Source organism: Thalassophryne amazonica, chromosome 10 (assembly GCF_902500255.1).
Source record: "Thalassophryne amazonica chromosome 10, fThaAma1.1, whole genome shotgun sequence".
NCBI lineage: Eukaryota > Metazoa > Chordata > Actinopteri > Batrachoidiformes > Batrachoididae > Thalassophryne > Thalassophryne amazonica.
Window position 1 is genome coordinate 66,039,367 of NC_047112.1, and position 24,958 is coordinate 66,064,324.

General features: G+C 44.7%; 1 protein-coding gene across 3 annotated transcripts in view; it reads right to left on the minus strand.

Annotated features, from left to right (window-relative positions):
• fcho1 (FCH and mu domain containing endocytic adaptor 1) overlaps positions 1-24,958 on the minus strand; it is a 202,089-nt gene that overhangs the window by 92,495 nt on the left and 84,636 nt on the right. The window contains exon 1 of one of the 3 annotated variants that reach the window (XM_034180162.1): positions 22,109-22,230. The exons of the other annotated variants lie outside the window; for them this stretch is intronic. Coding sequence (XP_034036053.1) covers positions 22,109-22,138 — 30 coding nt within the window. The 5' untranslated portion in view covers positions 22,139-22,230. Of the gene's footprint in view, positions 1-22,108; positions 22,231-24,958 lie in introns of those variants that run through there. 3 annotated transcript variants of the gene reach the window in all.

The following is a 24,958-nucleotide window of genomic DNA, read 5'->3' on the forward strand; positions in this document are numbered from 1 at the left end:
AAAAAAAAAAAAACTAAAACTCCCACTTTTGGCAAAAAGTCACTAGCTTGTTTAGTCTCAGTAAGTTAAGCTGCTTTAATAATGAACACAATAAGCCCTTTTTCAATGCAGTGTCCCATTTAATAAAGGCTACACAAAACAAAAACATTAAAGGTAACTGAAGCAGGTAGAAATGGATTCATTTCCACCAAAAAATGTGTGTGTAGTGGCTATCTTATTCATAAAGTGTATACTCCTTTCTGCTTTGTAGTAAAGTAAATGACTATGTATTACTAATCAACAGTAGTGTGCTTCAGCATTCTCCTATGAGATATGTGGGGGGGGTGGCTTGTAGAGGGCCGTTAACTGGTCTGTTCTAGTCAAACAGGTGACCATTACTCTTTCTAGTTCTTGCCACTTTCTCCCAGTTGGCAAAGGCCTTTTGCTGAAACCTGACCCTCCCCACAGAAAGATGAGCAGCCAGTCGAAACCTTCAGCATAGTAACACAAACACCTGTTTGTCCACAGCTAGCAGCCATGGTGACGGACATGTCAAAGACTATTCCACTGCTCTAATGTTATGCAAACAGTAAGAAGCCTTGAATATTTGTTTTTAGTAAAACAAACCTAGTGTTTGTTACAACATTACCATAGAATTACCTGAACTATAAGGGCATTACATTTACAGTTGGGAATTAGGCAAACATGTCTTAATACATTAAAGCATGACACAATTCAGTGAAACCCCATTTCAAAGCAGAATGGAGAAGCTGCAAATTGTTTAAATTGAATTTAGCGTGTGTGTGTGTGGGGGGGGGGGTCTTGTTTTGTTTCAGAGGAATTAATCCAATGAAATTAAAGGTATATGGTGCAATCTGTTCTGCCACAATTCAAGTATGTGTCTAATTTCTAGTCAAAATATCTTATTACACAACACCACCACTTAAAGTTTCAGGAAAATACACTCATCGGCCACTTTATTAGGTACACGTTACTAGTACCGGGTTGGATCCCCTTTTGTCTTCAGAACTACCTTAATTCTTCTTAATTCTGTCCGCAGAGGAAAAGATGAAAAGGCGAGAAGTGTGTGTTGGTCCCAGTATGGATATTCCGGATGATTTTCTCATGGACAGTACGACAATGAACAGCAACTAAAGCAGCCAGCTTGATGAGGACGCACTGCCGAATTTGGAGAGCAGCGCGCCCCAGCCGACACGACAAAAGTTAAAGTGAGCCAACTTTTTATGTACGCGTTACGTGTTGTGTATCTCAGTAAAAAGTGATAATAATGCAAATAACATGCATTTGTCATGCGGTATGCATTTTCTGAGTCTCTCCGTTCACGCCCAGTCCCCCAAAATGATAGATATTCACCCGAGTTAGACAAGGGTGAATATCTATCATTTTGGGTGACTGGGCGTGAACGTCAGGCATCTGAAAATGCATACCGCCTTCCAAAAGCATGTTATTGTATTATTATTTGCCTGATCATAAAGATTGGACCATCTGTGACTGAATTCTATGGCGTTATGGGATAAAAACAGCAAGAATGGTGACAAAGGTCAGTTTCATTTTGCACAGGTGTCAAAAGTTAAAGTTGCTCCAATTTTGGCAAAACATGATGCAAATTATTGGTTGAGCTAATAGGATTAATAAATGGAATAGTGCTGACAGTGTTGAATGCTTGGTCTCCAAAGTAAAGGTCAAACAAGGTCTACATCTATTGGATTCTATGACGTGTGACATATGTTACCTCGTAACGTGATAAGTAAGGATGATACATGGTCCAAACTATTCCTTTTTAAAAACGTGTTAACTCAACTAGTAATCTGCATCACTTTTTACCAAAATTGGAGCAACTTTTGACCCCTGTACAAACCGACACCGACCTTTGTCACCATTATTGGTGTTTTTATCCCATAACTCCATAGAATTCAGTTACAGACCATCCAAACCATACCTTTTTGGAATCTTTATGATCAGGCAAATAATGTGGCACAGGTTTCAATATGATTGGAGCATCTTTTAATTTTGACTCCTGTGTAATTCTTCAATTGACCTCTACCTGAACACCAACTGAAAATTTAAGTGGCCAATTGGTTTTTTCAAAAGAGGATTGTCTGAGGAGTATTTCTGCCGAATTTGATGCTTTTATCACGATTTACAGGATTCCGCTCTAAATATTCTCTTATCTGCTGCACTAATAGATAATACTCTTAAAAATCATGTTAATTGAGCCTGAAACATCTCACTTTGAATCATATCTGAGGTAAACATTTTTGATACAGCATGAGCTTTTTAAGATGTTATTTAAAAAAAAAGAAAAAGAAGATATAACACATCAGAATACTAGTAAAATAAAGCCCAAATTGAATAAAAGTAAATCCCTTCGGCTGGTCCCTTGTTTGCACTCGGGGTCGCCACAGCAAATCCAAGGTGGTTCTGCATGTTGAATTGGCACAGGTTTTACGCCGGATGCCCTTCCTGATGCAACTCCACATTACATGGAGAAATGTGGCAGGGGTTGGGATTTGAACCCGGAACCTTCTGCACTGAAACCAAGCGCATTAACCACTTGGTCACCACCCCTGCTAAAGCCCAAATTGAATGTTCTCAGCTAATTTCAAGACCGTATTTTGAGAAATGCTCATGTTTCATTGGGAGATTATTGTTGTTTTTAAAAGCTTATGCAAGTTTAAAAAAAAACAAAAAACTTGTTTTAATTTTTTATCTTTCATTGGAACAAGTAAAAATGAAGTTTTCTTGAAATAAGGTCTTGAAAATTATTTTATTAGTATTAGGAAGTGTTACACATTTCACAAAACACTGCAGCTCAAAGCTATAAATGTATATCTTGTTTCATCTCACCTGACTCAAAACAAAATGTTTCCGAGACTATTTTTTTAGGCTAAAAAAAGTCGTTATACCTTGACAAAATTTTAGTTGTGATCATGCTTTAAGCAGCACGGTGGATTAGTGGTTAGCACTGCTGTCTCACAGCAAGAAGCTCATGGGTTTGATTTCCACCTGTGTGGCCTTTCTGTGTGGAGTCTGCGTGTTCTCCCCGTGTTTGAGTGGATTCTCTCCGGGTGCGCCGGCTTCCTTCCACATCCAAAGACACATGGGTTAGGTGGACTGGAAACTTTAAATTGTCCAAAGGTGTGTGTGCGGGTGTGAATGTGTTTGTCTATATGTGGCCTGCGACAGATTGGCATCCTGTCCAGGGTGTACCCCTCCATGTGCTCCATTCCTCTCTGGGAACCATCACTTTATTGTGATGGGGAGGTTTGTGTATCCCCATGAACCTGAGAGCTGTGTTGTCTGGAGCCTCTGTGCTCTTGGTCGGGTCTCCCATGGTAAATTGGTCTCAGGCGAGGGGCCAGACTCAAGGCACCCTGACACTTTTGATCCGTGCACTGCTGCACAATTCGTTGTGCCAATGTGTCCTGTTTTGTCCCGCTTGACACCACGTTTTGTCCCGCTTGACGCCACACTATATAAAATAATCCTTTCATAGCCAATGATGCATTTGCTTGCAGAACTTGGATGATGAAACCATTCTCTCATCACTCCCAGAAACACAGAGAAATGATCTACAGCTGCAAGTTGTCTTGTGCTAGTCATGCGGTGGACAACCCACTGGGAATCTTGTCTCAAAGGTAATTAGTTATAATATATATTGTAATGGATTGGTAAAACAATTGCATTTTCATTCCTTCTTACGATTTAGATAACGTATCTGTAAAGTTATGTTTATTACAGATGTAACATCTCGTCATAAGTGTTCAGATGCCCTGCGTGGAATGACACACATTGACACACAGTGTTTTCGAATAGGTTGCGCAATGTTCATGACTAGTTCACGAAATGAATGCATGCCAGAGTTGCCACTTCTGAAGTGGAGCGAAGCAAAGATCCATTCATTGGTTCAAGGATCAAAGCAGAGCCATGCTGCAGAAACGCTTGATTACAGACCCGCTGCAGGGTCTGTAATCAAGTCAGAGAAATGGTCATTTTCCTGACTAACACCCTCAAAAACAACAGTCACTCTGAAGGACCGATAAGGGAATCGTTAAGCAAAAAGGTTATTGATGTTGGTGGATCGAATCACTTCTGAACGATGCCAGAAAAGAACCGGTTCTCAATACCCATCCCTATCGCTAAGAAGGTTGCCTCCCTGTGCCTTCGAGTTGTGGGGTGGGAAACTCTGACCGTTGTTTGTGTGTATGCACCGAACAGCACTTCGGAGCATTTGGAGTCCCTGACTGGAGTCCTGCATGAGGCTCCAGTAGGGGACTCCGTGGTTCTCCTAGGCGATTTCAACACACACGTGAGCAATGACAGAGACACCTGGAGAGGCGTGATTGGGAGGCATGGTCTCCCTGATGTAAACCCAAGTGGACGTTTCTTATTGGACTTTTGTGTTAATGATGGACTGTCCATAACACTATGTTCGAACATAAGGATGCTCAATAGACTCATATACATGGTACCAGAGCACCCAAGACTGAAGGTCAATCGATTTTGTGATCTATCATCTGATCGACTGCATGTTCTGGACACTCGGATATAGAGAGGGGCAGAGCTGTCAACTGATCACCATCTGGTGGTGAGTTGGATCAGAGGGTGGGAGAGGACTTTGGAACGAGTCTGGAAAGCCCAAACCGATAGTGTGGGTGAGCTGGGAAGGTCTGGAGGAGCCCATTTTCCAACAGACCTTCAACTCACACCTCCGGTGGAGCTTTACTGGCATCCCTGGGGAGGTTAGGAGTATTGAACCAGAATGACAAATGTACAAACCTTCCGTTGCTGAAAGTGCAGCAGGGATCTATGGCCTGAAGGTCTCCGGTGCCTCCAGAAGTGGCACCCTGGAACACTCGGGTGGACACAGGTGGTCAGGGAAGCCGTCCAATTGAAGGAGGAGTTTTTCCGTGATATGTTGTGATGGAGGACTCCAGAGGCAGTAGCAAGGCACCGACAGGCCCGAAGGACAGTACCCTCTGCGGTGAGGGAGACAAAGCAGCGGATGTGGAAGGAGTTTGGAGTAACCATGGAGAAGGACTTTGGTTTGCACCAAGATGGTTCTGGAGGTCGGTGAGGCACATCAAGAAACTGTAGAATGATCCAAGCTCTATAGAGTAAGGATGGGACTCTGTTGACCTCAAGTGATGAGGTAATGGGGAGATGGAGAAGAAGCACTGTGAGGAACTCCTGCATCAGACTGGAGCACTCTCTGTCGTAAAGGGAGAGCTGGAAGCTGAGAGGGGATATCATTAATTCCCTTGGTGGAAGTCACTGAGGTAGTCAAACAACTCTGCAGTGGCAAAGCCCTTGGGGTTGATGAGATCTGTCCAGAAATGCTAAAGGTTGCGGGTGTGGAGGGACTGTCTTGGATGAGACACTTCTTCAACACTGCATGGAGTTCTGGAACAGTGCGAAAGGAGTAGCAAACTGGCATGGTGGTCCCCATATTTAACAAAGGGACTAAAGACTGTGTACCAATTACAGAGGCATCACACTACTCACCCTCCCTGGTAAAGTCTACTCCAGATGATGGAAAAGAGGGTTTGGCTGATAGTTGAAGCTAAGATTGAAAAGGAACAATATGGGTTCCATCCTGGCTGTGGAACAACCAACCAATTCTTCACTCTCACAAGGATCCTGGAGGGGGGCCTACGAGTATGTCCATCCACAGGCCCTGTGTTTCGTGGACTTGAAGAAGGCATATCATTGGGTACCCTGGGAGATACTGTAGGAGGTGCTGCAGGAGTATGAAGCGAGGGAGTCCCTTCTCAGGGCCATCCAGTCTCTATACTCACAAAGCGAAAGCTTTGTTCAAGTCTTCGGCAGTAAGTCTGACACATTTCCGGTGGGGGTTGGCCTCCACCAGGGCTGCACCTTGACACCAATCCTGTTTGTAATATTCATGGACAGGATATCAAGGAGGGTCTTCAGTTTGATGGGCTGAGAGTATCATCACTGCTTTTTGCAGATGATGTGGTCCTGTTGACTTCATCGGCGTGTGACCTCCAGCACTCACTGGGTTGGTTCACAGCAGGGTGTGGAGCGGGTGACATGAGGATCAGCACCTCTAAACCTGAGGCCATGGCTCTCAGCGAGAAACCAATGGATTGCCTACTCAGGGTTGGGAATGAGGTCTTACCCCAAGTGAAGGAGTTCAGGTACGTCAAGGTCTGTTCACAAGTGAGGGGACAATGGAGGATGAGACTGGCCGGAGAATCGGCGCAGCAGGAATGATATTGCATTTACTCTGCTTTACTGTTGTCATGAAAAGGGAGCTGAGCCAAAAGGCAAAGCTCCTACCAATCAATCTTTATTCCTACTCTCAACTATGGTCATGAGGGTTGGGTCATGAAAGACTAGAACTAGATCGCAGGTACAATTGGCCGAAATGGGTTTCCTAAGGAGGGCGGGTGGTGTCTCCCTTAAGATATGGTGAAAAGCTCATTCGTTCGTGTGGAGCTCATGAAGAGTCGCTGCTCATTTATGTTAAAAGAAGCCTAGGAATGCCTCAGGATCACCCAGTCAGAGGTGGTTAAAGTGGCCTGGGAAAGTGAAGTTTGGGGTCCCCTGTTGGAGCTGTTGCCCCAGTGACTCGATCCCATATAAACAGTTGAAGATGTATGCATGTACGTAAATGACATATTTTGAATAGAAATTAGACTGGAGTCCTGCATGAGGCTCCAGTAGGGGACTCCGTGGTTCTCCTAGGCGATTTCAACACACACGTGAGCAATGACAGAGACACCTGGAGAGGCGTGATTGGGAGGCATGGTCTCCCTGATGTAAACCCAAGTGGACGTTTCTTATTGGACTTTTGTGTTAATGATGGACTGTCCATAACACTATGTTCGAACATAAGGATGCTCAATAGACTCATATACATGGTACCAGAGCACCCAAGACTGAAGGTCAATCGATTTTGTGATCATATCATCTGATCTGACTGCATGTTCTGGACACTCGGATATAGAGAGGGGCAGAGCTGTCAACTGATCACCATCTGGTGGTGAGTTGGATCAGAGGGTGGGAGAGGACTTTGGAACGAGTCTGGAAAGCCCAAACCGATAGTGTGGGTGAGCTGGGAAGGTCTGGAGGAGCCCATTTTCCAACAGACCTTCAACTCACACCTCCGGTGGAGCTTTACTGGCATCCCTGGGGAGGTTAGGAGTATTGAACCAGAATGACAAATGTACAAACCTTCCGTTGCTGAAAGTGCAGCAGGGATCTATGGCCTGAAGGTCTCCGGTGCCTCCAGAAGTGGCAACCCTGGAACACTCTGGTGGACACAGGTGGTCAGGGAAGCCGTCCAATTGAAGGAGGAGTTTTTCCGTGATATGTTGTGATGGAGGACTCCAGAGGCAGTAGCAAGGCACCGACAGGCCCGAAGGACAGTACCCTCTGCGGTGAGGGAGACAAAGCAGCGGATGTGGAAGGAGTTTGGAGTAACCATGGAGAAGGACTTTGGTTTGCACCAAGATGGTTCTGGAGGTCGGTGAGGCACATCAAGAAACTGTAGAATGATCCAAGCTCTATAGAGTAAGGATGGGACTCTGTTGACCTCAAGTGATGAGGTAATGGGGAGATGGAAGAAGCACTGTGAGGAACTCCTGCATCAGACTGGAGCACTCTCTGTCGTAAAGGGAGAGCTGGAAGCTGAGAGGGGATTATCATTAATTCCCTTGGTGGAAGTCACTGAGGTAGTCAAACAACTCTGCAGTGGCAAAGCCCTTGGGGTTGATGAGATCTGTCCAGAAATGCTAAAGGTTGCGGGTGTGGAGGGACTGTCTTGGATGAGACACTTCTTCAACACTGCATGGAGTTCTGGAACAGTGCGAAAGGAGTAGCAAACTGGCATGGTGGTCCCCATATTTAACAAAGGGGACTAAAGACTGTGTACCAATTACAGAGGCATCACACTACTCACCCTCCCTGGTAAAGTCTACTCCAGATGATGGAAAAGAGGGTTTGGCTGATAGTTGAAGCTAAGATTGAAAAGGAACAATATGGGTTCCATCCTGGCTGTGGAACAACCGACCAATTCTTCACTCTCACAAGGATCCTGGAGGGGGGCCTACGAGTATGTCCATCCACAGGCCCTGTGTTTCGTGGACTTGAAGAAGGCATATCATTGGGTACCCTGGGAGATACTGTAGGAGGTGCTGCAGGAGTATGAAGCGAGGGAGTCCCTTCTCAGGGCCATCCAGTCTCTATACTCACAAAGCGAAAGCTTTGTTCAAGTCTTCGGCAGTAAGTCTGACACATTTCCGGTGGGGGTTGGCCTCCACCAGGGCTGCACCTTGACACCAATCCTGTTTGTAATATTCATGGACAGGATATCAAGGAGGGTCTTCAGTTGATGGGCTGAGAGTATCATCACTGCTTTTTGCAGATGATGTGGTCCTGTTGACTTCATCGGCGTGTGACCTCCAGCACTCACTGGGTTGGTTCACAGCAGGGTGTGGAGCGGGTGACATGAGGATCAGCACCTCTAAACCTGAGGCCATGGCTCTCAGCGAGAAACCAATGGATTGCCTACTCAGGGTTGGGAATGAGGTCTTACCCCAAGTGAAGGAGTTCAGGTACGTCAAGGTCTTGTTCACAAGTGAGGGGACAATGGAGGATGAGACTGGCCGGAGAATCGGCGCAGCAGGAATGATATTGCATTTACTCTGCTGTACTGTTGTCATGAAAAGGGAGCTGAGCCAAAAGGCAAAGCTCCTACCAATCAATCTTTATTCCTACTCTCAACTATGGTCATGAGGGTTGGGTCATGAAAGACTAGAACTAGATCGCAGGTACAATTGGCCGAAATGGGTTTCCTAAGGAGGGCGGGTGGTGTCTCCCTTAAGATATGGTGAAAAGCTCATTCGTTCGTGTGGAGCTCATGAAGAGTCGCTGCTCCTTTATGTTAAAAGAAGCCTAGGAATGCCTCAGGATCACCCAGTCAGAGGTGGTTAAAGTGGCCTGGGAAAGTGAAGTTTGGGGTCCCCTGCTGGAGCTGTTGCCCCAGTGACTCTATCCCATATAAACAGTTGAAGATGTATGCATGTACGTAAATTACATATTTTGAATAGAAATTAGACAAATATTTTTGCTAAGATTTTGCGTTTTTGCAGTGGAGTTGAGGTTCAACAGGTGGGATGGGAATAAAAGAGCTTGATCCCCTTATTGATATGTGAAAAACTCAGAATACCAGGGTAATTTACACAAAATATATCGAATGTCACCGAAGTATAACAAATCTCTCCAGATATTTAAAAGCTGGTTATTTGTGGAAGCTTTCATGATCTTATGTTACTGTTGAGCCACATTGCTTGAAAATTTGTCTTCGAGTCTCGTAATGTTTTCCTTGAGCCGTTGTTGAATGAAAATCTGATATATTGGAGGTCGGTGATATATGGACCTCTTGCTTGCCTCTACTGGTGGTTGGCTCTCACTGCGGTATTGTATCACTTCCTGTTCCGGAGCACAGCGGTGTTTTGCTGTATCTGTTAGCTGTTTAATCTGTGCAGTTAGATTGATCTAGTTAACTAGATAACGATTTGTTTCACAGTGTAATCTTCACGTGCCTTAACTAAAGCACTCCCTCTGCTGAATCACCTCTAAATTATTTACACATTATTCACTTTGTGTGTTTTTAGGAATCCGCTAGCTTAGCGCAGCTACTAGCTCTTAGCTGGTTTAGCATGGCGGCTTCTCCTGTCTCTCCTGCACTTTTCTGCTCTGGGTGTGAAATGTTTAGTTATTCCTCGGCCTCCTTTAGCAGTAATAGTACTTGTAATAAGTGTAGCTTATTCGTAGCTTTGGAGGCCAGGCTGGGCGAATTGGAGACTCGGCTCCGCACCGTGGAAAATTCTACAGCTAGCCAGGCCCCTGTAGTCGGTGCGGACCAAGGTAGCTTAGCCGCCGTTAGTTTCCCTCTGGCAGATCCCGAGCAGCCGGGAAAGCAGGCCGACTGGGTGACTGTGAGGAGGAAGCGTAGTTCTAAACAGAAGCCCCGTGTACACCGCCAATCCATTCACATTTCTAACCGTTTTTCCCCACTCAGCGACACACCCGCCGAGGAACAAACTCTGGTTATTGGCGACTCTGTTTTGAGAAATGTGAAGTTAGCGACACCAGCAACCATAGTCAATTGTCTTCCGAAGGCCAGAGCAGGCGACACTGAAGGAAATTTGAAACTGCTGGCTAAGGCTAAGCGTAAATTTGGTAAGATTGTAATTCACGTCGGCAATAATGACACCCGGTTACGCCAATCGGAGGTCACTAAAATTAACATTGAATCGGTGTGTAACTTTGCAAAAACAATGTCAGACTCTGTAGTTTTCTCTGGGCCCCTCCCCAATGGGACCGGGAGTGACATGTTTAGCCGCACGTTCTCCTTGAATTGCTGGCTGTCTGAGTGGTGTCCAAAAAATGAGGTGGGCTTCATAGATAATTGGCAAAGCTTCTGGGGAAAACCTGGTCTTGTTAGGAGAGACGGCATCCATCCCACTTTGGATGGAGTAGCTCTCATTTCTAGAAATCTGGCCAATTTTCTCAAATACTCCAAACCGTGACTATCCAGGGTTGGGACCAGGAAGCAGAGTTGTAGTCTTACACACCTCTCTGCAGCTTCTCTCCCCCTGCCATCCCCTCATTACCCCATCCCCGTAGAGACGGTGCCTGCTCCAAGACCACCAATAACCAGCAAAAATCTATTTAAGCATAAAAATTCAAAAAGAAAAATAATATAGCACCTTCAACTGCACCACAGACTAAAACAGTTAAATGTGGTCTATTAAACATTAGGTCTCTCTTTTCTAAGTCCCTGTTAGTAAATGATATAATAATTGATCAACATATTGATTTATTCTGCCTTACAGAAACCTGGTTACAGCAGGATGAATATGTTAGTTTAAATGAGTCAACACCCCCGAGTCACACTAACTGCCAGAATGCTCGTAGCACGGGCCGAGGCGGAGGATTAGCAGCAATCTTCCATTCCAGCTTATTAATTAATCAAAAACCCAGACAGAGCTTTAATTCATTTGAAAGCTTGACTCTTAGTCTTGTCCATCCAAATTGGAAGTCCCAAAAACCAGTTTTATTTGTTATTATCTATCGTCCACCTGGTCGTTACTGTGAGTTTCTCTGTGAATTTTCAGACCTTTTGTCTGACTTAGTGCTTAGCTCAGATAAGATAATTATAGTGGGCGATTTTAACATCCACACAGATGCTGAGAATGACAGCCTCAACACTGCATTTAATCTATTATTAGACTCAATTGGCTTTGCTCAAAATGTAAATGAGTCCACCCACCACTTTAATCATATCTTAGATCTTGTTCTGACTTATGGTATGGAAATTGAAGACTTAACAGGTTTTAGAATTCATCATAGTACAGAAACAGCATTAGTGAAGGTTACAAATGATCTTCTTATGGCCTCAGACAGTGGACTCATCTCTGTGCTTGTTCTGTTAGACCTCAGTGCTGCTTTTGATACTGTTGACCATAAAATTTTATTACAGAGATTAGAGCATGCCATAGGTATTAAAGGCACTGCACTGCGGTGGTTTGAATCATATTTATCTAATAGATTACAATTTGTTCATGTAAATGGGGAATCTTCTTCACAGACTAAGGTTAATTATGGAGTTCCACAAGGTTCTGTGCTAGGACCAATTTTATTCACTTTATACATGCTTCCCTTAGGCAGTATTATTAGACGGCATTGCTTAAATTTTCATTGTTACGCAGATGATACCCAGCTTTATCTTTCCATGAAGCCAGAGGACACACACCAATTAGCTAAACTGCAGGATTGTCTTACAGACATAAAGACATGGATGACCTCTAATTTCCTGCTTTTAAACTCAGATAAAACTGAAGTTATTGTACTTGGCCCCACAAATCTTAGAAACATGGTGTCTAACCAGATCCTTACTCTGGATGGCATTACCCTGACCTCTAGTAATACTGTGAGAAATCTTGGAGTCATTTTTGATCAGGATATGTCATTCAATGCGCATATTAAACAAATATGTAGGACTGCTTTTTTGCATTTACGCAATATCTCTAAAATTAGAAAGGTCTTGTCTCAGAGTGATGCTGAAAAACTAATTCATGCATTTATTTCCTCTAGGCTGGACTATTGTAATTCATTATTATCAGGTTGTCCTAAAAGTTCCCTGAAAAGCCTTCAGTTAATTCAAAATGCTGCAGCTAGAGTACTAACGGGGACTAGAAGGAGAGAGCATATTTCACCCATATTGGCCTCTCTTCATTGGCTTCCTGTTAATTCTAGAATAGAATTTAAAATTCTTCTTCTTACTTATAAGGTTTTGAATAATCAGGTCCCATCTTATCTTAGGGACCTCATAGTACCATATCACCCCAATAGAGCGCTTCGCTCTCAGACTGCAGACTTACTTGTAGTTCCTAGGGTTTCTAAGAGTAGAATGGGAGGCAGAGCCTTCAGCTTTCAGGCTCCACTCCTATGGAACCAGCTCCCAATTCAGATCAGGGAGACAGACACCTTCTCTACTTTTAAGATTAGGCTTAAAACTTTCCTTTTTGCTAAAGCTTATAGTTAGGGCTGGATCAGGTGACCCTGAACCATCCCTTAGTTATGCTGCTATAGACTTAGACTGCTGGGGGGTTCCCATGATGCACTGAGTGTTTCTTTCTCTTTTTGCTCTGTATGCACCACTGCATTTAATCATTAGTGATTGATCTCTGCTCCCCTCCACAGCATGTCTTTTTCCTGGTTCTCTCCCTCAGTCCCAACCAGTCCCAGCAGAAGACTGCCCCTCCCTGAGCCTGGTTCTGCTGGAGGTTTCTTCCTGTTAAAAGGGAGTTTTTCCTTCCCACTGTCGCCAAGTGCTTGCTCACAGGGGGTCGTTTTGACCGTTGTGGTTTTTACGTAATTATTGTATGGCCTTGCCTTACAATATAAAGCTCCTTGGGGCAACTGTTTGTTGTGATTTGGCGCTATATAAATACAATTGATTGATTGATTGATTGATATATGCAAACCCCCTCTTTCTGCTCCTCTTGCTGATCGCTTTTTCATCAATTAACTTGACTATTTTGGTCAGCCATAAAGGAGGTTATTATCATGACAATAAGGCAGAATGATGGGAAAGGGGAAGGGGTGGTTGGGAAAAGTGTCAAATCTGTAAAGGGTCAATGCAGATGCAACTTGCTCATGAAGATAAGCTGTTGGAGATAACAGTTTGCCTTTAGGATCTGTTTAAATTTGTTCAAGTAGAGAGTCGTGGAAGAGAGAAAAATGTTTTACAAAACCAAATGCCACGATTGCGCTTTTTAGGGGTTTTAGGAACTCTTAACACTACATATCTATATTATATCTTAGCTTCTGTTTATACAGTAACATAGCTACAATTACAGCTTAGCCTACTAGCTATTAATTATGTAATAACCTAATTATTAGATAATTATCTAATAACCTGCCCAGGCCTCATTCGCCTTACACACACACACACACATATATATATATATATATATATATATATATATATACATATACACACACATATATATATATATATATATATATATGCCAGTTAAACGTCATTTTATCATTCTTCATTTTTAGGTTTTTGTTTTCTTTTTATTTTATTTTATTAACAATGAGTTTTCTACCTAAGTGGTAACTAGGCCTACTACTTTCTACGTTAGCTTACCTGGAACTTATCCCTTTCTGTCGAGCTAGTTAAAGGCTAACCAGGCCTACATGTCACTGCAGCCACGTGCCCCATGCTCTCTTTACATTTCAGCATGCTTTAACTTTTTTTTGTTCTTTTTATAATATTATTATATTAGTGATAAAAATGGAGGAGTGGGGTACAATTAGTTAAACCTAACAGCTAACATTAGCTTATCTAGCTGGCTGCAGCACCGTTTATCATAGCTAACAATATAGTCAGTTCTTTTCTGTTTGGGAAGCTAACGTTAAAATGCACTTTTGTTTACATTTGCTGTTATATGTATTTGTTAATACCGTTATTGTAGGGTTAAACTATGCTATTGTACTTTATACGCTAGTTACCGGCTTTGTTTAACCTTGTTGGCTAGCAAGGTACGGTTAGCTTATTAACAGCTAATTTAATGGTAGCTCATCTAGCTATAGTTAGCTTATTTTCGTGATTTACATTTTTATTTTACATGGTGTAGATTTTTAATGATTCTTCAGTTTATGGGTTCTTTAATAGATATCAACATATAGTATCTAAGTTTGGGATTTCCAATAGATAGCATATATTATATGTCTTTTGTCTTCCTATAGTAAGCTAGCAGCGTGAACTTTAGATACCTAAAACATATTACATCATAGCTTCTGTTTCTATAATAAAATAAACATATTTATAGCTTAGCCTACTAGCTATAATTTAATTTTACTACTAGTCTACAGACTAGGTATACGTATACTACAGTCTTCTCCTGTATTAATATTTAGGATTTAGAAGCTAACTCCTATAATATTATGTAGTAACTATATTTCTTGTATATGTTGCTTATTACCCTTATTGTGTAAATTACCACTTATATACATGATGTCCATTTTCTTGAGCCGCTTGGGTGGGTAGGGAGAGTTCCCATGGGATAAAAAAAGCTTTTCAACCTACCATCCCTGGTTCTCATGACCATGCACCTAAGTGGCTCTACTCTACTCTTCTATTCTACTATTCTTTTTTTTTTTAGATATTTAGATATACCTTAGTATACACTAGTAGAGTTATACCTTAGAATTGGAATGTATTATAGAACACATACCTTACTGAATTTTCATATGCTGCAGTGCAATTACACACCGTATTTTCTGGAGTATAAGTCACAGTCAGTTATTTTTACTAGTTTGAGAGGTCCTGCAACTTGTACTCCGTGTGACTTATACAAAAAAGTTAAAAGCTATGTACAAAATAAAAACCACACATTCATCATTATTGTTAACAACAACAATTTATATCGAGCTGTTCCAGTAATCAAGGCACAAAACAAAATAAACTCAATAAAAGAATATTTCAAATAATTAAAAGTACAGCACAACAATGCACAAAACTCCCAATAAAAAGGGCTGACAATACAGAAAAAGGTGCAACTTCTACTCCCGAAAATACAGTACTGTGGTGGACTGTTTGGTATGTGGTAACACGCTCAGATGTGTGACGCGCATACCAAAGTGTCGGCACATGTGGTTTGAGTGTGTCCCTGTTCTGCATGTGTTAACATGCCAAGGTGTGCGTATTGATGTTTCCTGTCTCGGACCCTGCATAGGTAATTGGCAATGTTTATTTCTGCTATGCACATGACAAACTGTGTCAGATATTGATGTTTCCTGTGTTGGCCCATGTGAGGGCAATGGGCAATGTTTATTCCTGCTATCCATAAGACAAGCTGTCTCAGCCCCTGTGGTGCTTCTCCTGTCAGGACGCCTGTGATGTTGATGGGCGGGGCTGAGCTGTTATAAAAAGTCTGAATTATGTGAAAATAAAGTGACACGCCATTGCGCTGTCGGAATTTGTGGCTCCTTTTTTCATTCGTAGCAATAGCCACACTAGTGACCGTCTGTCTTCTGAATGTTTTTAAAAGACATGCAAATGCAAGTATGATGGTGAATGTTGTGCCTCTGAAGCTTCCAGAGTTTTGGGAGTTTCAGCAGAGGCGCAGTTTGTACTGCAGGACATCACCGCAGATGACACAAAGTACTATGTCGTGTCAACCCCCAGCAAGACTGATTAGTCTCCTGCAAACTCCCCCGGCAGTGAAGAAATACGCAGCTCTCGAGGCTCACCTTTTAAAGACATATGAACTTTCTGATGGTGAGAGGGCCAGCAAGCTTTTTCACTGCACAGCATACTCTTCATCCACATCTTCTGACGGCACCCCCTCCGGTGCATGCAGCTTTGGCCAACACCACCATTGCAGACTGCTGTGCACTGGCTAACGAAGTGGACAATTATTTTTCTGGCTGGTCAACACCACACTACAGTATGGCTGCTGCGGCACTCATCCACGCCCACACCACCAGAACTGCCCCTGCCCACACCTTTCACATGCCTACGCCACTCACAGGTGATGCAACATTCATGACAATAGCACCTGTTTTACCTCGGCAGTGTCCAGAACCCAGCTTGTGTTTCTACCATGGTAAATTTGGAACCAGAGCCAAGCATTGCCACCCACTCTCTGCTTGCAGAGGAAAGGGAAACATTGGACCCGACGCTCAGTAGTGGCCATGAGCGTCAGCTGTACAGGCAGGCTACTGTTCATCCAAGACGCACAGGAAATGATGGCCAGAGATGGTGTATCTCTGGCCATTATTTCCTGTGCGACGACAGTGCACAGAGGCACATTCTGCCCGCTTCCAGACTGGGCGTTCTGGCAGATGAGTTTGGCTCTCCCTTGCAACCACAAATGGCAGCCCTATACGCACTTATGGCACTCAAGATGTGGACTTGTGTTTTGGGAGCCAGAGATTTAGTTGGGTCTTCATCACGGCTAAAGACGCTGTCCCTCTCCTGGGCACGGATTTTTTATGTGCTTATAGACTACTAGTGGATGTCAAAAACTGGTGCTTGATTGATGCCACCACCTTTTGTTCATACAGCTGCACCATCAGTGGCGTGGACCAGACTATTTTTCATGACATCACAGGCTGACATGTTTCATCGCCTGCTCAGAGAATTCCCTTCACTCACGCAACCGACCTTTTCATCCTCCGCCGCCAAGCACGGAGTATCACCACCATATCACCACTACAAGTTCACCTGTGTACTCCTGGGCGAAGGCTCTCGACAAAGCCAAGCTCGGCATTGCCAAAGCTGAGTTCGACAACATGGAATGACTCAGCGCTCCAACAGTCCATGGGTGTCACCCCTACATATGGTTCACAAGCCCGGCGGTAACCCTAACCCTAACTGCTACCCAGTAGCCCACATCCAGGATTTTTCACCGCAACTGGGGGTTATGGTCAATTTCTTGAAGGTAGACCTTGTGCGTGGATACCACCAAGTGCCTGTCCACCCACTGGATGTCCCCAAAACAGTGGTGATCACCCATTTTGGACTGTCTGAGATCTTGAGAATGCCATTTGGCCACCCAGTCCTTGCAGCACCTCCTGGATTCTGTGCTACATGACCTGCCCATCCTGTTTGTATACCTGGATGACATTCTTGTGGCCAGTTCCTCACAAACACAACAATTGTCCCACCTGCGGATACTGTTTGAACGCCTCAGTCTGCATGGGCTGATCATCAACCCAGCTAAGTGCCAGTTTGGCTTGACCACCATTGACTTCCTGGGGCACAGAGTCACTAAGGACGGGTCTGTGCCACTCCCGTCTAAGGTGCACGCGGTTGTAACCTTTCCACAGCCGGTCACAGTATGGGCCCTGCAGGAGTTTTTGGGAATAGTGATCTTTTACCACCACTTCATTCCCAAGGATGCCACAATTATGCACCCCATGTATGAGGCCCTGAAGGGGAAAGCGCCCAAGAACCTCATGGATTGGTCCACTGAGAGAGACAAAGCATTCATGGATGCCAAAGCTGCCTCAGCTGCGCAACAACGCTGGCTCATTCCATTGCCGGACGCCCCAGAGTCGTCACCATGACTGCATCTGATCATGCTGTGTGTGGAGGTCACAAGCAGTGGGTGAACGGTGCCCGGCAGCCGTTCACTTTATTTAGTTGGCAATTATGCCCCAGTGAGCTTAAGTGTAGCACTTTTGACTGGGAACTGCTTGCCATCCTACACTTCCATACACTGCTGGAGGGCCGGGGGTTTACAGCTATCGTCGACCACAAACCACTGACTTTTGCCATGGCTAAAGTGTCTGAACCCTGGTCCAGACACTTGGACCTTGGCTGCCACCAACTTGGCTGCCAAGTTGATCTGGCACGTACTCAAGAAGAAAGTTATAGACTCTTGTGGTGAGTGTCAGCACTCCAAGATCCACCACCATTCCAAAGCTCCCCTGTCTCACTTCCCTGTATCTGAACGGAGGTTCAATCACATTAATGTGGACCTCGCGGCCCCCCGGGTTTCACACACCTCCTTACAATAGTGAATGGGACCACCTAGTGGCCAGAGGCTGTTCCATTGATGGCTGCAAAAATGGCTGAGATGGCCCGGGCATTCATCGGCACCTGAGTCTCCCATTTCGGCCCTTCATCTGACCTCTCTTCTGACAGGTGCACGCAGTTTATGTCCAAGCTATGGGATGCAATTGCAGACAGCTTGGGTGTGAAACTCCACTGGACCACAGTATATCACCCCCAGGCTAATGGACTATGTGAGCACTTTCATCACTCTATGAAAGTCTATCTGCGGGCCAACTCAACAGACGGCAGTTGGGTGGACAGTCTCCCATGGGTCATGCTGGGCCTACAAACTGCACCCAAAGAGGACCTCCTGTCTTCATCAACCAAATTAATTTATGGCCAACCACTGTAGGTCCCAGGAGATTTCATTCCTGAGACTAGCATCTGCTGGTCGGCTGCCCATCAACTGAGCGAGCTTCAGGACAAGGATAGGCTTTTTGCACCTGTGTGTACTTCACAGCACGGCCTTCCATCTTCCTACACTCCCTCACGCCTGCAGTTAGTGGACTACATCTGTATTTGCCATGATGCTCATGGGACCCCCTATGACAGCTCATTTTGCATATTGAAAACAGGGGATAAAAACTGTGGTTGACATAGGCGGCAAAGTTGAGCACATTTCAGTGGACCGCCTCAAGCCAGCCCACCTGGATCTGGACAGACTCACAGAGCTTCCCATCTGCCTCCACGAGGGTGTCCCCCTACTCGGCCCACACCCCCACGGGGAGGCCTATGGTGGCTTTACGCCATGGTGTCTCCAATGCTCCAGTGCAGAGGAGTTGCGGTCAGATTATTCACCCTCCCCTTTGATAACATTTAATCTTTTCATTATGGTCAATTCTGTTGAGGGGTACGTGGCAGAAATTTAACAAGTAATGGACATTGTGGACATAAGTCACCATTGAGTGCGTTTCCTGTTTGGTATGTGGTAACCCACCCAGATGTGCAAAGCGCATACCAAAGTGTCACCACTTGTGGTTAGAGTGTGTCCCCTATTCTGCATGTCTTAACACGCCAAGGTGTGCATCCATTTCCTGTCTTAGCCCTTGCGTGAGTACCGTATTTTCCGGACTTTAAGTCGCACCGGAGTGTAAGTCGCACCAGCCACATTATCCATTATAAAGAAAAATAAACCATAAATAAGTCGCACCGGAGTATAAGTCGCACCAGCCACTTTATCCATTATAAAGAAAAATAAACCATAAATAAGTTACACTGGATTATAAGTCCCATGGACATACAGGTATGTTAACATGAAAAGTTCAGATGATAATATTGTGACGGCTACCGTTTTCGGATGCATATTTCACCAGTCGTAACTTGTAATCTGCAGAGTATGATTTTCTTTTTGGTGGCATTTTTTCAGGCCTTCTCCGTTGTCTTGTTAAGTTATCAGTAACGTTAAAATTTTTATTTTTCTATGGTAATCAGAAGTCGCAGGAACAGTCACACAAACCTTGAGTGTCCTCTCGTGAGCTGCATTTTACCTATGGATATGTTTGTATTTTGCAGACCACATTGCGAGCCGAACCATGCAGCACCTACCTGCACAGCTCATGACCACCCAGCGGTGTCGATCCAGCTCCTTCCAAGTGCAGACGCTAATCCTCCGCCATCGCTCAGTGCTCCCATGCAGCGCTCAGCATCAACTCTGCTCACACTGATATCCAAGGGTTGAAGCTGTTTTGTTAGCCGTCCCGGAATAAACACCATATTCGTCTGCTTCAAACGCTTTTCACAATCATCGACGCCAGCTCCTTCCAAGTGCACACGCTAATCCTCCGCCGTTGCTCACCCAGTGCTCCCACGCAGCTCTCAGCGTCAACTTAAACACTCTGCTCACACTGATATCCAAGGGTTGAAGCTGTTTTGTTCGCCATGCGGGAATAACAGCAAGCACTGTGTTCGTCAGCTTCACACGCTGTGGGTGAGGTGAGGAATACGCGTCCAACGTTCTGTTCTCTGATTGGTTATCACGACCAGCGTGACCTGTAGGACGGCCGCCATACTACAGTGTCCATGATGCATTGCATTTCCTTTTCCGGTGGCCATTTTAAAACATAGATCGATTCTGTCACGTAAAATTGTTTTGTTACAGTAAATTAATTGAGATCCTACCAGTATATTTTTCATTTATAAGTCGCACCGGAGTATAGGTCGCACCCCCGGCCAAAACATGTAAAAAAGTGCGACTTATAGTCCGGAAAATATGGTAATTGGCAATGTTTATTCCTGCTGTGCATATAATAAAGTGTCTGAGATATTGATGTTTCCTGTCTTGGCCCCTGCGTGGGTAATTGGCAATGTTTATTCCTGATGTGCATATAACAAAGTGTCTCGGATATTGATGTTTCCTGTCTCGGCCCCTGCATGGACAATGGACAATGTTTATTCCTGCTATGCATATGACAAGGTATCTCGGTCCCTGTGGTGCTTTTCCCGTCAGGACTTCAGTGAAGTTAATGTCCATGGTCAAGCTGTTATAAAAAGTCTGAATTGTGTGAAATAGGAGAAATAAAGTGACATGCTGCTGCTTTGTCAAAATGGGAAATTATGGCTCATTTTGTCATCAGTCACAATTTCCACAGTACTAACTGTGTTGTGAAAGTGTAGGAACACGGACCCACAACAGGGGGCGCAAATGAACGGACAATGGAGGAGTCAAATAACACTGTTTTTACTGTTGTGAAACAGGCACAACAAATACAACTGATTACAATATTGAGACTGAGTTTAATTACAACGGCGTCGTGTGGGCAGGCTCGACGATAGGAGACGTCTGTCCAAGTCGAACCGGAACCAACCCGATTTCCTCTGCCACCGAACCCCGGGAATACTGGAGCCGCCAAGTCCCGAATTCCCAGGTGGCCACTGCCTCCGCTCGTCGGATCCGGTACTGCTGGCAAGAAACAGAAGCAGTCAGGTGTGGATGCGGCTGCACCCAGCAACACGGAGGGTGGAGAGTCCACCTCCACCTCTCGTCAACAACAATCAAGAAGTGTAGGAAGGTGAGTACTTATCCAAATGCTGTCTGGTAGTCAGCTGTCCTACAGATAATCAACAAGAATACAATTAAAGTCACACGTATGTGTAGGCTGAGATTGTTACCTCTTTGGTAAGGCGATATCTCGGCAAATGAGGTGGAGATGCCGTCCTGCTGATATACCTCCTTGTTTTTTGGGATCAGCTGTCTCCAGTGATGGGTGACAGCTGTCATCCTGGCTGCTCCTGTAAGGCGGCAGCGCCCTCCGGTGCCTGGAGCCCGCACTCCAGGCAGGGCGCCCTCTAGTGGTGGTGGGCCAGCAGTACCTCCTCTTCAGCGGCCCACACAACAAACTGTCAATGTTGACTCAAAAACAGTGATAAAACATTTCAAATAGTGCCTTGCAAAATGGCTTATGTTCCATAATTAATAACTATAAATAGGGGAAAAGTAGAGGACTTAACCAATGAACAACATAACCGGCCGTCTGCTTAAAGGGTGTGTGTACCAACTGGCTGAAGTACTTACAGACATATTTAACGCTTCACTGTGGCAGGCAGTCATTCCCTCCTACTTCAAGAAAGCAACTATCATCCCGGTACCAAAAAAAAAAAACACTGACTGCGGTGCTACCACACACATCATAAAGTATGCAGATGACATGACAGTGGTGGGTCTGATTCAGGACAATGAGGAACTGGCGTACAGAGAGGAGGTGGAACATCTGGTGGGCTGGCACACCAGTAACAACCTAGACCTGAATGTCGACAAGACAAAGAAGGTCACTGTTGATCTTAGGAGGAACTGGCCCACCCACATGCTCCGATCCATAGGAGATCGCCCAGAGCACCAAGGGTGGGGGTGCACATCTGCACTGACTTGACCTGGACCCAGCACAGATCCTCCCTGATCAAGAAAGCCAACCAGTAATGGCTAAGGAGAGCTCACCTTCCCTACTACATCCTCACCACTTTCTACAGGGGCATGATGGAGAGCATCCTAACACACTGCACCTCTATCTGGCATGAGAGCTGCACTGCCATGGATTGCAAGGCCCTGCAGAGAGTGGTCAGCTGCTGAGAAGGTCACTGGCACTCCTCACCCTCCCATCAAGGACACTGTCCACAGCCGCTACCTGTCAAAAGACATAAAAATAATGGCAGACCCCACATCCCAACCACGGACTGTTCTCCCTTCTGCCCTCAGACAGATATTATCAGGGCATTCAGAGCAGAACATCTAGATTTTGCAAAAGCTTCTTTCCCACTGCAATCTCAGTAAACTCCCTCATGTGTATGGCTTTGATCACGCAAAAACCGGGGAGAACTGATATTTGGCGTTGGCATGCTTATACACTCAACAAAAATATAAACGCAACACTTTTGGTTTTGCTCCCATTTTGTATGAGATGAACTCAAAGATCTAAAACTTTTTCCACATACACAATATCACCATTTCCCTCAAATATTGTTCACAAACCAGTCTAAATCTGTGATAGTGAGCACTTCTCCTTTGCTGAGATAATCCATCCCACCTCACAGGTGTGCCATATCAAGATGCTGATTAGACACCATGATTAGTGCACAGGTGTGCCTTAGACTGGCCACAATAAAAGGCCACTCTGAAAGGTGCAGTTTTATCACACAGCACAATGCCACAGATGTCGCAAGATTTGAGGGAGCATGCAATTGGCATGCTGACAGCAGGAATGTCAACCAGAACTGTTGCTCGTGTATTGAATGTTCATTTCTCTACCATAAGCCGTCTCCAAAGGCATTTCAGGGAATTTGGCAGTACATCCAACCAGCCTCACAACCGCAGACCACGTGTAACCACACCAGCCAGGACCTCCACATTCAGCATGTTCACCTCCAAGATCGTCTGAGACCAGCCACTCGGACACCTGCTGAAACAATCGGTTTGCATAACCAATTAATTTCTGCACAAACTGTCAGAAACCGTCTCAGGGAAGCTCATCTGCATGCTCGACCTGACTCCAGTTCGTCATCGTAACCGACTTGAGTGGGCAAATGCTAACATTCGCTGGCGTTTGGCATGTTGGAAAGGTGTTCTCTTCACGGATGAATCCCAGTTCACACTGTTCATGGCAGATGGCAGACAGCGTGTGTGGCATCGTGTGGGTGAGCGGTTTTCTGATGTCAATGTTGTGGATCGAGTGGCCCATGGTGGCGGTGGGGTTATGGTATGGGCAAGTGTCTGTTATGGACGAAGAACACAGGTGCATTTTATTGATGGCATTTTGAATGCACAGAGATACCGTGACAAGATCCTGAGGCTCATTGTTGTGCCATACATCCAAGAACATCACCTCATGTTGCAGCAGGATAATGCACGGCCCCATGTTGCAAGGATCTGTACACAATTCTTGGAAGCTGAAAATGTCCCAGTTCTTGCATGGCCGGCATACTCACCGGACATGTCACCCATTGAGCATGTTTGGGATGCTCTGGACCGGCGTATACAACAGCGTGTACTAGTTCCTGCCAATATCCAGCAACTTCGCACAGCCATTGAAGAGGAGTGGACCAACATTCCACAGGCTACAATTGACAACCTGATCAACTCTATGCGAATGAGATGTGTTGCACTGCATGAGGCAAATGGTGGTCACACCAGATACTGACTGGTATCCCCCCCCAATAAAACAAAACTGCACCTTTCAGAGTGGCCTTTTATTGTGGGCAGTCTAAGGCACACCTGTGCACTAATCATGGTGTCTAATCAGCATCTTGATATGGCACACCTGTGAGGTGGGATGGATTATCTCAGCAAAGGAGAAGTGCTCACTATCACAGATTTTGACTGGTTTGTGAACAATATTTGAGGGAAATGGTGATATTGTGTATGTGGAAAAAGTTTTAGATCTTTGAGTTCATCTCATACAAAATGGGAGCAAAACCAAAAGTGTTGCGTTTATATTTTGTTGAGTGTATATTTTGGGTCACACTGCGAACACTGCGAAAATGCAAAGTTGATAAGACAAATATTTTTGGAGAAATTAACAAGTCGGGGTGTTGAGGTTTTAAATGTTATTGTGGTTTGTGTTAGTTTAACAGTATTGTTAGGGGTATTGATTTATTGTGTTTTTGTAGCTCAATTGGTTTAGCCAGTGTAGAGTCAGTCTCATGTTGCTCTTAAGTTTCATGTTGGTACCATGAGTGAAATGTGTAGTGGTTTTAATGCCTTCAGCCACAGTCTCTGTTTATCCAATTCAAAGCACCTGCTTACAGCAGCTGTGCATGCATGCGTGCGTGCGTGCGTGCAACTTTGATCAGGAACAAAAAGAGCACAGTTCACATTTGCTGTTTGGCATGCTTATGTATTTTGGGTCAAGGATGACTGGAACACTAAGCTACGATTATTAGCTCACATTGCAAATTCTAGGGCTGGGCAACGTTAACGCGCTAACATTGCATTAATTATTGAGGTCATTATCGCTGACAATTTTGTTCCTCCCCTTAACGCTGCGGTTTTTTTTTATTTTTTTAGCCTTTTATGACTGTTGTTCGTTGCCTTTTATTTTGAAAGCGTCAGTCGGGAGCGAGCTTATGTTGCTGCTTCCTGCTGATAGTTGAGTTCACACAGAAAACGACACAAGGATCGAGAAAAGTACAGGCTATGCAATGCACAACAAAACAAAATGCAGAAAGACGCCGAACTTCTGAATGGACATTTTCGGTACAAAGTTCTACAGGATCAGGCCCGGATCCAGACTGGTTTGGACCGATGCAGCTGCATCGGTCAAATTTTTTTTACGCATTGTTCGTCTTCGGTAAAAAAAAAACTTGAATAATCCCGAATAGTGCCGAACGTGTCCCCGTGGTGAACACAGCTTTTCGGTG